Genomic DNA, 12,791 nt, shown 5'->3' with positions numbered 1-12,791 from the left:
CAGAATTGCTAACACCTCCTCCTTATGAACCTCAATCCCGTCTAGTCATGCAATTCCTCCACCTCTTTTATCTTCCTCTCTACCTCATCTGAAACAATGAATCCCTGATATGCTGAGCAGCCAGTCCTGCCTCTCTCAACCAAGCTGCAAAATCGTACACCCATGTAGTGATCCAGGCTCTAAGCACATCTGCCTTACCTATAATACCCCTTGTGTAGAAATAAACCTACTTCAGCCGATAAGTACCATTGTGTCCATTTATCTTTCTCTGCCTATCCTTCCTTTCTGACTTACTGGGCCTAACATCTACCTTCCCCTCAATCCCCTTGAATGTGAATGTAGATGGTCTAATTAGTAAGTTTGCAGATGGCACAAAAATTGTTGTTGTTGATAGTGAGGAAATTGGTCTGCGGCTACAGTCTGATATTGATCAGCTGGCAAATTGGGCAGAGTAATGGCATGGTGATGCAGTTTGAGAGGTCTCATAAGGGAAGGTTAACACAGTATATGGTAGGTCCCTGGGGAGTACCGAGGAACATAGAGATATTGATGTACAAGTCCATAACTCCTTGATGGTGTCAGAACAGTTAGACAGGGCAGGGAAGAAGGCATACAGGATGCTTGACTTTATTAGCCAGGACGTAGAATATAGGAGCAAGGAAGTTTTGTTACAAATTAATAAAGCATTGGTTAAGCCACAGATGGAATACTGTTTGCAGTTCTGGTTGACACACTACTGGGAGGACGTGATTGCACTGGAGAGGGTGCAGAGGAGATTCACCAGGATGTTGCCTGGGATGAAAATTCTCAGTTATGAGGAGAGATTGGGTAGACTGGGATTAATTTCCTTCGAGCAGAGGAGACTAAGGGAGGATCTGGTTGGGGTATACAAAGTTATGAGAGGCTTAGACGGTAGATCATGAGAATCTTTTCCCCATGGCAGATGTGTCCAAGACCAGAAAGGATATGTTTAAAGTGTGGACTGAATGGTTGAGAGGGGATCTGAGGAAAATGTTTTTCATTCAGATGGAATATATGGAATGTGGAGCTGTGGGCACAGAGTCCTTGTGTCTATTTACGGCTGAAATAGATGTATTCTTGATCAGTCAAAGAATCTAGGGTTATGGGGCAAGGACAGGAAATGTCAGATTAGCCATGAATGTATTGAATGGTGGAGCAGGCTTGAGGGGCTGAACAGCCTATTCCTGTTCCTATTTCTTATAGTCTTATGGTCCATACTTTTTATTTCGATTAACTTTGCAAACCTTCCATTTACCTTCTCTATTCCCCACTGAAATTTGACACTTTTTGTAATTCTTAGAGTTAGAGAGTAATACAGCATGGAAACAGGCCCTTCAGACCAAACTGTTCCATGCTGACCATGGTGCCCACTCAGCTAGTTCCAATTGCCCACATTTGGTCCAACTTGCTCTAAACCCTTCCCATCCATGTTCCTATCCAAATGTATTTTAAATGTTGCTGTTGAACCTGCCTCAACCACTTTCTCTGGCAGCCCATTCCATATACACGCTGCTATCTGCGTGAAGACTTTGCTCCTCAGGTCCTTCTTAAATATATCCCCTCTCACTTTAAATCTACGCCCTCGCATTTTCAATTCCCCATCCCTGGGAAAAAGACGTTATGCATTCATCTTATCTATGCCCCTCATGATTTTATACACCTCAATAAAGTCACCCCTCATTCTCCTACATTCCAAGGAATAAAGTCTTAAGCTGGCCAACCTCTCCCTATAACTCAGGCCTACTAGTCCTGGCAACATCCTCGTAAATCTTCTTTATACACTTTCCAGTTTAACTATGTCTTTCCTATAACAGGCTGACCAAAACTGCACACAATACTCCAAGTGTGGCCTCACCAACCACCTATACAACTGCTACATAACGTCCCTACTCCTATACTCAATGCCTTGACTGATGAAGGCCAGCATGCTAAATGACTTCTTCACCACCCTGTCCACCTGTGATGCCACTTTCAACGAACTATGTACTTGTACTCCTCGGTCCCTCTGTTCCATAACACTCTCGAGGAGCTTACCATTTACTGTATAAGTCCTACCTTGGTTTGAATTTCCAAAGTGCAACACCTCACACTTATCTGTATTAAATTGCATTTGCCGATCCTCAGCCCACTTCCCCATTTGATCAAGATCCCTCTGTAATTGTTGAAAACCTTCTTCGCTATTGACGATACCTCTTAATTTTCTATTATCCGCCAACATACTAATCATGCCTTGTACATTCACATCCATATCATTTATGTAAATAACAAATAACAAAGGTCCCAGCACCAGACCTCTGTGGCACACCACTAGTCATAGACCTTCGGTCTGAGAAACAACCTTCAACCATCACCCTCTGCTTCCTACCATTGAGCCAGTTTTGAATCCAATTAGCTAGCTGTCCCTGGATCCCATGTGATCTAACCTTCATGACCAGCCTGCTGTGTGGGATCTTGTCAAAGGCCTTACTAAAGTCCGTAGAGACAACATCCACTGCCCTACCCTCATCCATCCTCTAGGTTACCTCTTCGAAAAACTCTAAAAGATTTGTCAGACATGACTTCCCGCGCATAAATCCATACTGACTATCCCTAATCAGATCTTGACTACACAAATGTTGGTTGATCCTGTCCCTTGGTACCCTGTTCAATAGAAACCAAAAGAACTGCAGATGCTGTAAATCAGGAACAAAGACAAAAGTTGCTGGAAAAGCTCAGCAGGTCTGGCAGCATCTGTGAAGAAAACATCAGAGTTAATGTTTCAGGTCTGGTGACCCCTCCTCAGAACTGATGCTAGCTGAGAAAACATTGGTTTATATGCAGAAAATAAGGACGGAGATGGGATAGGGAGAAGATAGATCCTGAAGAGAGAGAAGAGCAGTTGGATAGACAACAGAGTTGATAACAATCTGGCCAGGAGGGTGAATAGTTATTAATGGGGACTATTAGATACTAACAATAGGTAGTGTGTAGTGGCAGGCTATGTGATAACAAGGCCTGGTGTGTGGGGGAGGGGGCTAGACATGGGAGAGTTTAGGCCCTAAAATTATTGAATTCGATATTGAGTCCGGAGGGCTGCAGAGTCCCCAAGTAGAAATTAAGGTGTTGTTCTTCCAGCTTATGTTGAGCTTCGTTGGAACACTGCAGCAAGCCAGAGACAGAGATGTTGGCCAGGGAGCAGGGTGGTGCGTTAAAGTGGCAGGCAACAGGTAGTTCAGGGTCTTTGTTGTGAGCAGAATGTAGATGTTCTGCAAAGCGGTCACCCAGTCTACGCTTCGTTTCCCCAATGTAGAGGAGACCACACTGTGAGCAGCAAATGCAGTAAACTAGATTCTGGGAAGTGCAGGTGAAATGTTGCTTCACCTGGAAGGTATGTTTGGGCCCTTGGATAGTGGAGAGGGAGGAGGTGTTGCACCTTCGCTGGTTGCAGGGGTAGGTGCCATGGGGCTGTGGGGTGTTTGTGTTGGAGGTGAAGGAAGAGTGGACCAGGGTGTCCCGGAGGGAATGATCCCTGTGGAAGGCGGACAAGGGAGGGGAGGGGAATATGTGTATAGTGTTGGCATCTCACTAGAGGTGGCGGAAATGGCACTTGATGATCTTCTGGATGTGGATGCTGGTGGGATTTTAGGCAAGGACAAGGGGAACCCTATTGCTATTGCGGGAGGGAAGAGAAGGGGTGAGGGCGGAAGTGTGGGAGATGAGTCAGACCCGGTTGAGGGCCCTGTCAACAACAGTGCTGGGGAATCCTCAGTTGAGGAAGAAGGTGGACATTTCAGAGGCTCCCTTGTCGGAGTTGGTCTCGTCTGAACATATGTGACGGAGATGGTGGATCTGAGAGTCTAGGATGGAGTCTTTACAGGAAGCAGGGTATGAGGATGTATAGTCCAGGTAGCAGTGGGAGTCAATGGGTTTATAATGGATAATAGTGGCCAGTCTATTACCAGAAATGGAAACAGAGATGTCGAGGAAGGGAAGGGAGGAATCGGAGATACACCTGGTGAAAGTGAGGGCAGAGTGGAAATTGCAAGCGAAATAATGAACTTTTCCAATTCCAGTTGAGAGAGGGAAGCAGCACCGATGATATCATTGATATATCGGAGAAAGAATTGTGGGTGGAGGCCAGAATAGGAGTGGAACAAGAAATGTCCCATGTACCCCATAAAGAGACAGGCATAACTAGGGCCCATGCAGATACCCATGGCCACCCCTCTGACCTGAAGAAAATGAGAGGAATTAAAAGAGAAATTGTTGAAGGTGAGGATGAGCTTGGCCAAGCAGAGGAGGGTCGTATTGGGTGGGGACGGTTCAGGCCTTTGCTCCAGGAAGAGGTGGAGAGCCCTAAGACCCTCCTGGTGAATGGACCTGTAAAGGGATTGAACGTCCATGATAAAGAGGAGCCGGCTGGGATGTACAAACTGGAAGTTTTGAAATCAGCGTAAAGTGTCAGAGGAATTACAGATGTATGTGGTCAGGGATTGGACCTGGGGAGAGAAGGCTGAATCAAGGTAGGAAGAGTTGGAACATCGCAGAATATTTACATTCTGCTCACAAAAAAAACCCTGTGCTATCTGTTGCCTGCTACTTTAAAAAACCACCATGTTCCCTGGCCAACATCGCTGTCTCTGGCTTGCTGCAGTGTTCTAGAAAAACTCAACGCAAGCTGGAAGAACAACACCTCATTTTCCACTTGGGGACCCTGCAGCTCTCTGGATTCAATACTTAGTTCAATAATTTTAGGGCCTAAACTCTCCCATGTCCCAGGCCCCTACCCCACACGCCATGCCTTGTTATCACATAGCCTGCCACTACACACTACCTATTGTTAGTCTCTAAAAGACCCCACTAACAACTATTCAGGCTCTATCCTATTGTTTACTCCCTACCCTGTCGCTCTCCCTATTTTCTGCAAATAAACCAACATTTCCCAGCTACCATCAGTTCTGAGGAAGGGTCACTAGACCTGAAACGTTAACTCCGATTTCTTTTCTTCACAGAGGCTGCCAGATCTGCTGAGCTTTTCCAGCAATTTCTGTTTTTGGTCCTTTTACCTTCTGGGTAGCCCAGTCAATACAGGGGAAATAAAAATCCCCAACAAATACTACTCTATTATTCCTATAGGTATCTGCAATCTTTCTAACAGCTGCTCCTCTAGTACCCGCTGGCTATGTGGGGGCCTATAATACAGTCCCAACAGAGTGACCATCCCCTTCTTGTTTCTAAGTTCTAACCATATGGCCTCATTTGATGACCCCTTAAGAATATCCTCTCTAAGCACTGTTGTTATATGCTCCCTTATCAAAAGGGCAACTCCCCCTCCTCGCTTACTTGTACTTCTGTAATTCTTGTTTGAGGACTTCCAAATCCTTCTATTCTGTAGCTTTCTTTCTCTATTTAAATAACATTAAACTCTTCCAAAGTGCTCTTTGTATCACCCTGTCTACTTGCCTTACCACCTATTTTTGTGACAACTGCAAAGGTCACTCATTTCTATCGTAGATGTTTGTGGCTCCAACAGTGATTGCTGTGGTGTCACTAGTTACAGGTTGCCATCTTAAAATGTGCTCCTTATCCTAACTGTCAGCCAATCCTCAAACCATGCTCACATAATACCTCCAACTCCATGGGCTCTTATTAAGCAGCCTTATGTGTTGTACCTTATCAAATGCTTTCTAACAATCCAAATACATTTCATCCTCCAATTCCCCTTTACCTACTCAAGGAATTCTGGTAAATTAGTCAGGCATGATTCTCCCCTTCGTGAAGCCATGCTGACTCTCCTTTATCATACCATTTATTTGTAAATGCTCTGCTATTACATTCTTTATAATGGACTCTGGTATGTTCCCTTTAGTTTCCTAAATCTTCCCAATACATTAACTGGTCTATAGTTGCCTGATTTTTAATTTTGCTTAATGAAGGTATTTCTTTGGTGGCATTTCAATCCTCGAGGACTTTCCAGGAATTAAGGATTCCTGGAAGACTACTGCCAATGCATCCACAAAATCTATAGATAATTGCTTTAATATCCGAGGATGCATCCCATCAGGTCCATCTCGGGAACTTATCGTTCTTTTGTCATAGTTTAGTTTCCTTAGCACTTTTTCTCAAGAGGTAATTATTGTATTTATTTTGTCTCCTCCTTCTGCCCCTCGATTATTTAGTAATTTTGGACTGCTTTTTTGTCTTCTACTGTGAAATCTGATGCAAAGTATTTATTCAACTCCTCTGCCAAATCCTGATTCACCATTATTATTTTCCCTTGCCTCATTCTCCAAGAAGCCTATGTTCACTTGCCAGATTACACATCACCAGATCTAAAGTAGCCAGATCCTTGGTTAAGACCATAAGACATAGGAGCAGAAATTAGGCCATTCAGTCCATCAAATCTGCTCCGTCATTCAATCATGGCTGATAAGTTCCTCAACCCCATTCTCCCACTTTCTACTCGTAACCCTTGATCCCCTTGATAATCAAGAACCCATCCATCTCAGTCTTAAATGTACTCAATGACCTGGTCTCCACAGCCTTCTGTGTCAGTGAATTCCACAGATTCACCACTCTCTGGCTGAAGAAGTTTCTTCTTTTCTCCATTCTAGTAGGTTTTCCCTTTACTCTAAGGCTGTGCCCTTGGGTCTTAATCTCTCCTACAAATGAAAACATCTTCCCAACATCCACTTTGTCCAGATCATTCAGTATTCTGAAAGTTTCAATTAGATACCCCCTCATCCTACACTCTAATGAGTATAGTCCCAGAGTCCTCAAATGTTCCTCATATGTTAAGCTTTCCATTCCTGGGACCATTCTCGTGAACCTCCTCTGAACCCGCTCCAGGGCCAGTACATCCTTCCTGAGATATGGGGCCCAAAACTGTACACAATACTCCAAATGTGGCCTGACCAGAGCCTTATAAAGCCTCAGTAGTACATCCCTGCTTTTATATTCAAGTCCTCTCAAAATAAATGCCAACGTTGCATTTGCCTTCCTGACTACTGACTCAACCTACAAGTTTACCTTGACAGAATCCTGGACTCGAACTCCCAAGTCTCTTTGCACTTCAAACTTAGATCAGAACACATTATTTCTGGACCATAGTTGTCTTCCAAATAGAAGATAGGAGCAGGAGTAGGCGACTCGACCCCTCGGGCTACTGCAGAAGTCAGTAGGATCATGGCTGATCATCGAACCATTACCCTAATCCCATTCTCCCCCATCCATATTCCTTGATCCTGTCAGCCACAAGAGCTATATTGAACTCTTTCCTGAAAACACACAATGTTTTGGTTTCAACCACTTCTGTGGCAGTGAATTCCACAGGCTCACCCCTCTCTGGGTGAAGAAATTTCTCCTCATCTCAGTTCTAAAAAGTTTACCATTTATCTTGAAAGAATGACCCCTGGTTCTGGAATCCTCTACCATCGGGAACATCCTACCTGCATCCAACCTGACTCGTCGTGTTTGAATTTTCATAGAATCCCTACAGTGTGGAAACAGGCCATTTGACCTAAGGAGTCCACGCCAACCCTATGAAGAGCATTTCCCATGGCTAACCCACCTAACCTGCACATCCCAGTCACTATGGGCAATTTAGCATGGCCAATCCACCTTAACCTGCACATCTGGCAGATGGAGTACAACGTGGGGAAGTGTGAGGTCATGCACTTTGGCAAGAAGAATAAAAGCATGGACTATTTTCTAGATGGGGGAAAAATTCAAAAGCCTGAAGTGCAAAGAGACTTGGGAGTTCGAGTCCAGGATTCTGTCAAGGTAAACTTGCAGGTTGAGTCAGTAGTCAGGAAGGCAAATGCAATGTTGGCATTTATTTTGAGAGGACTTGAATATAAAAGCAGGGATGTACTACTGAGGCTTTATAAGGCTCTGGTCAGGCCACATTTGGAGTATTGTGTACAGTTTTGGGCCCCATATCTCAGGGAGAATGTAATGGCCCTGGAGCGGGTTCAGAGGAGGTTCACGAGAATGGTCCCAGGAATGGAAAGCTTAACATATGAGGAATGTTTCAGGACTCTGGAACTATACTCATTGGAGTTTAGAAGTATGACGGGGAATCCAATTGAAACTTACAAAATATTAAATGGCCTGAACAGAGTGAAAGTTTGGAAGATGTTTCCATTTGTAGAAGAGATTAGGACCCAAGGGCACAGCCTTAGAGTAAAGGGGAGGCCTATTAGAACGGAGATAAGGAGAAACTTCTTCAGCCAGAGAGTGGTGAATCTATGGACTTCACTGCCACAGAAGGCTGTGGAGGCCAGGTCATTGTGTACATTTAAGACTGAGATGGATAGGTTCTTGATTATCAAGGGGATCAAGAGTTATGGGTAGAAAGCTAGAGAATGGGGTTGAGGAACTTACCAGCCATGATTGAATGGCGGAGCAGACTCATTGGGCCGAATGGCTTAATTTCTGTTCCTATGTCTTATGGTCTTATCTTTGGACTGTGGGAGGAAACCACAGTGGCACGGTGGCTCAGTGCTTAGCACTGCTGCCTCACAGCGCCAAGGACCCAGTTTGATTCCACCCTCGGGCGACTGTCTGTGTGGAGTTTGCACATTCTCCCCGTGTCGGCATGGGTTTCCGTGGGGTGATCTATTCAGGGATGTGCAGGCTAGGTGGTTTAGCCATGGGAAAATGCAGGGTAGGGGGATGGGTCTGAGTGGGATGCTCTTCAGAGGTTTGGCATGGACCCATTTGGCTGAATGGCCTTTTTCCACACTGTAGGGATTCTATATAAAAAACTTCATAGGTTTCTATGAGATCCCCTCTCATCCTTCTAAACTCCAGTGAATCTCTGGATCCAAAGGTCTGGGTTCAAGTCCTATTTGCTTCAGAACTGTGTCATAGCATCTCTGAATTGGCTGATATAAAATATCCGAAAACATCAATTTTTTTTCAATTTGTTTTAATGTTGTGGCCAAATATCTATCATTTGTTTGTATAAAACATAATTAAATGGAAAAGCATAATTTTTAATTCCACTTGTTCTAAAGTTCCTGCTTTGCTGGCAATTCGAAACAAGCTGGATTTTCAGTGAAACTTACTGAGGAAGACACTTTATGAAGTTATTGTGGTTATCCTTGCCACAGTTTCCATTTTCATTTCCTCTTCTATTTGTAATTTCATAACAAACATCTTCAGCAGATCTTGCTCCTATAAGAGAGAAAATAGGAGTGTTAAAAATATTTTCCAGAATTGGTCTATATCACTCCTTGCCAGCCTATCCCCCTGTGACAAGGAAACAGAGTAAGGGAGAATGCATATCTCAGAGAAACAGACTCTGAAATTGAAAGAACATAATATTGACAGCTACCACAGATACCGAGTTGCTTCACATGTGCAATATAAAACACTGCAAGATATGACACTGCGTCACATAGGGAGTTATTTAGGCAAAGATCTAGAGTTTGACTTTAAGGCAGGGGTTGAACAGTGAGAGAACAAGAGATGGAGAGATGGAGGGGAGGCATGAAAGTTTCAGGTCTAAGCAACCGAAAATACAGCTGATAATCGTAAAGCAATTAAAAGTTGATGTTCAAGAAGTGGAAATTCAAGGAGTACAGAAGCCTTGGAGGATTGTAGCCATGGAGGAGATTACAAAAATAGTGAGTGGCCAGGGAGTGACTTGAAAACAATGAGCAGTATTTTATGATTGAAATGTAGTTTACCCAGGAGCCAATGTGGGTCAGCAGGTACACGAGCAGTGGGCGGTCAACATTTGATGAGAATTAGGACACAAGCAGCAGAATTTTGCATGGCTCAAGTTAATACAGAATAGAATGTGAGAGACCAACTTGGATTGTGTTAGAGTAGTCCTTACTTGAGTAACAGTGGCAGGGGAGTTAAGGGAAGTGAGGGGATAGGTAATGTTAACAAGGTGGAAATACATATTTAATGATAGTTTGGATATGTGGCCACATGAACTTGTCAACACCATTCCACCTATTGTACTAATTTAGCCTAAAAGCTGGCAGAGTGGATCAGGAAGGTACAGAAAGCGTAGCACTCGTGATGGACAGAGACAAATGTCTCAAAAATAAAATCACTATTGTCACAACCGAATTAGGAGGGGTTAAATAATCCCTTTCCTTGTCCGACTCCTCCATTGGTTACAACATGGTTTGAATTTATAAAGAAAGATGATATTTGATGCATTTTGCAACTGGCTGAAGCTGGTCGAGCAATTGACTTTTCTGAACTAGGTTTACAGTCATGTGCTCACTAGTGCAGTGAAAAATCTTCAAAGTCGCCACTTAAGGTGCCATCTTGAGTACAACGGTACCGAGGTACAGAATCTTAGGAATAAGTTTAAAAACCAAAGAATTATAGTCCTTTAAGGTGAGAAGACAGAGTAGACAAGCCTTTGCTGTCCTCCAGACCATGTTGGGCCTCACCTCCAGTCCTCACTGAGACCTTGTCTCCAGTCTGCTTTAGGACCTCACCTCCAGACCACTCCAGGACCTCACCTCCAGTCTGCTCTAGGACCTTGACTCCAGACCTGTCCGGGACTTTGCCTCCAGTACACGCCAGGACCTCGCCTCCAGGCCGCTCTGGGACCTTCCTTCCAGGCCACTCCGGGACCTTCCCTCCAGGCCGCTCCGGGATCTTCCCGCCAGATTGCTCCGGGACCTTCCCTCCAGACTGTACTGGGACTTTCCCTCCAGATTGCTCCCGGACTTTCCCTCCAGATTGCTCCGGGACCTTCCCTCCAGACTGTACTGGGACCTTCCCTCCAGATCGCTCCGGGACTTTCCCTCCAGATTGCTCCGGGACCTTCCCTCCAAATCCCTCTAGATCGCTCCCAGACCTTCCCTACAGACTGCGCCAGGACCTCATCTCCAGTCCACACAGGGCTTCACCTTGAGGCTCTCGAGGCCGAGAGTCTGTGCTGAGGCTGAGAGTCTGCATTAGCTTCGCTCAAGGCTCGTGAGGCTGGAATCGTGCTGGCTTCACCTCGGACATCGCCAATGCCGCTTGAGAAGAGGCAGCAAGAAGAAAGAAGCAAAAGAAGACATGGAAAGAAACAGATGGGACGGTTGAGCTCTGGCTCAGGAGTCCTACTCTGCTGCCATCTTCGATCAAGTCAATGGTGGATTACAAAGTGCGAATGTATGACTATAGTATGACTATAGTAACTGGTCAAGGTGGAGCTGATACTGTTTCACAGGAATAGTAGATGGCATGAGGTCACGCTAACATCATCACATCATCCCAAACCTTATGAACAGAGGAGCAGGAGTAGGCCATTCAGCCCATTGGGCCTGCTCTGCCTTCCAATGCACATATGGCTGATCAGCCACTTCAATGCCTCTTCCCACACTATCCCCATATCCCTTTACTTGGTTAGTATTTAGAAATCAGTAGATCACTATCTTGAAAGATAATTAAGAATTGAGGTTCCACAGTCATCTAGATAGAGAATTCCAAAGATTCACAAGCCTTATGTAAAAGAAATTCTCCTCATCTTAGTCCTGAATGGCTTTCCACTTATTCACGTGTTCTATGACATACCACTGGCTTTCTAAGCTTTTTGCTACATCTGCATGTTAATCTTTGATGACTTATTGCTGATGTGACCCATTTTTTTTGTATTTACATTTTCTGACTTCTTACCATTTAAGACAGACTCCTGTATATCTGTACCTCCGATGCAAGGGGATAACCTCATATATTTCACTCTATTATACCTGTGATATTCTTGCCCACTCACTAAATCTTCTCAAAGTTACTTTGTATTTATATTATCTGCAATTTTGGAAATATATTTGGTCCCCCACATCAAAATCACCAAGATAAATTGTGAATGACTGCAGCCCAAATACTGATTTCAGTCTCAGGCTTGCTGTCGTGCTCCAGCAAAGCTCAGCATAAGTTGGAAGAACAGCACCTCATTTGGAAACCCTGCAGCCCTGGGGTGGCACTGTGATTAGCACTGCTATCTCACAGCACCAGGAAGCTGGGTTTGATTCCAGCCTGGGGCAACTGTCTGTGTGGAGTTTGCACATTCTTCCTCGGTCTGTGGGTTTCCTCTGGGTGCTCCAGTTTCCTCCCACAGTCCAAAGATGGGCAGGTTAGGTGGATTAGCCATGCTAAATTGTCCATAGTGTCCAGAAAGGTATAGGTTAACGGGATTAGCCATACAAGATGCAGGATTACAGGGATAGGGTGGTGGGAGAGTCTGGGTGGGATGCTCTTTGGAGGGTTAGTGTGGACTTTTTGTACCAAATGGCTTGTTTTCACACTGTCTGGATTCTGTTCTATCAAATGTGACAAGAGAACAAGCAATATTGGATCTCATCATGAGAAATGAACCTGATTTAATGAGTGACCCAGTTGATGGTGAGCATTTGTCATATACTGATCAGAACATGGTTGATTCTCATCAAAGGCAAACTTTAAAGGGATGAGCCAGAGACTGTCCACAGTAAACTGGGAAACTCTGCTAATTGCTAAAACAACCAAAGAACAGTGGAGCAAAAATAGAAATTGCTGGAAAAGCTCAGCAGGTCTGGCAGCATCTGTGAAAAGAAATCACAGATAATGTTTTGCATCTGGTGACCCTTCCTCAGTTCTGTTCCAGTTCTTTTTGAGCAATTTCTGTTTCTGATTCTGATTTACAACATCCATAGTTCTTTCTGTTTTTATTAAGGAACAGTGAAGAATGTTAAAATGCAGAGATCCTTCAGCATGATCTGGACAGGTTGGGTGAGTGGGCAAATCAATGGCAGATACAGTATAATTTGGATAAATGTGAGGTTATTCAC

General features: G+C 44.3%; 1 protein-coding gene across 1 annotated transcript in view; it reads right to left on the bottom strand.

The window, feature by feature from the left end:
- LOC125483690 (disintegrin and metalloproteinase domain-containing protein 12-like) overlaps positions 1-12,791 on the bottom strand; it is a 191,229-nt gene that overhangs the window by 40,288 nt on the left and 138,150 nt on the right. The window contains exons 13-14 of the mRNA XM_048599959.1: positions 10,422-10,839; positions 9,072-9,180 (exon numbers count right to left, since the gene is read on the bottom strand). Of these exons, the coding sequence (XP_048455916.1) occupies positions 9,072-9,180; positions 10,422-10,839 (527 nt within the window). The remainder of the gene's footprint in view (positions 1-9,071; positions 9,181-10,421; positions 10,840-12,791) is intronic.

Source organism: Rhincodon typus, chromosome 1 (genome assembly GCF_021869965.1).
Source record: "Rhincodon typus isolate 14 chromosome 1, sRhiTyp1.1, whole genome shotgun sequence".
Taxonomy (NCBI): Eukaryota; Metazoa; Chordata; class Chondrichthyes; order Orectolobiformes; family Rhincodontidae; genus Rhincodon; species Rhincodon typus.
Note: the sequence above shows the minus strand (reverse complement) of the source record. Positions and strands in the feature narration are given on the sequence as shown.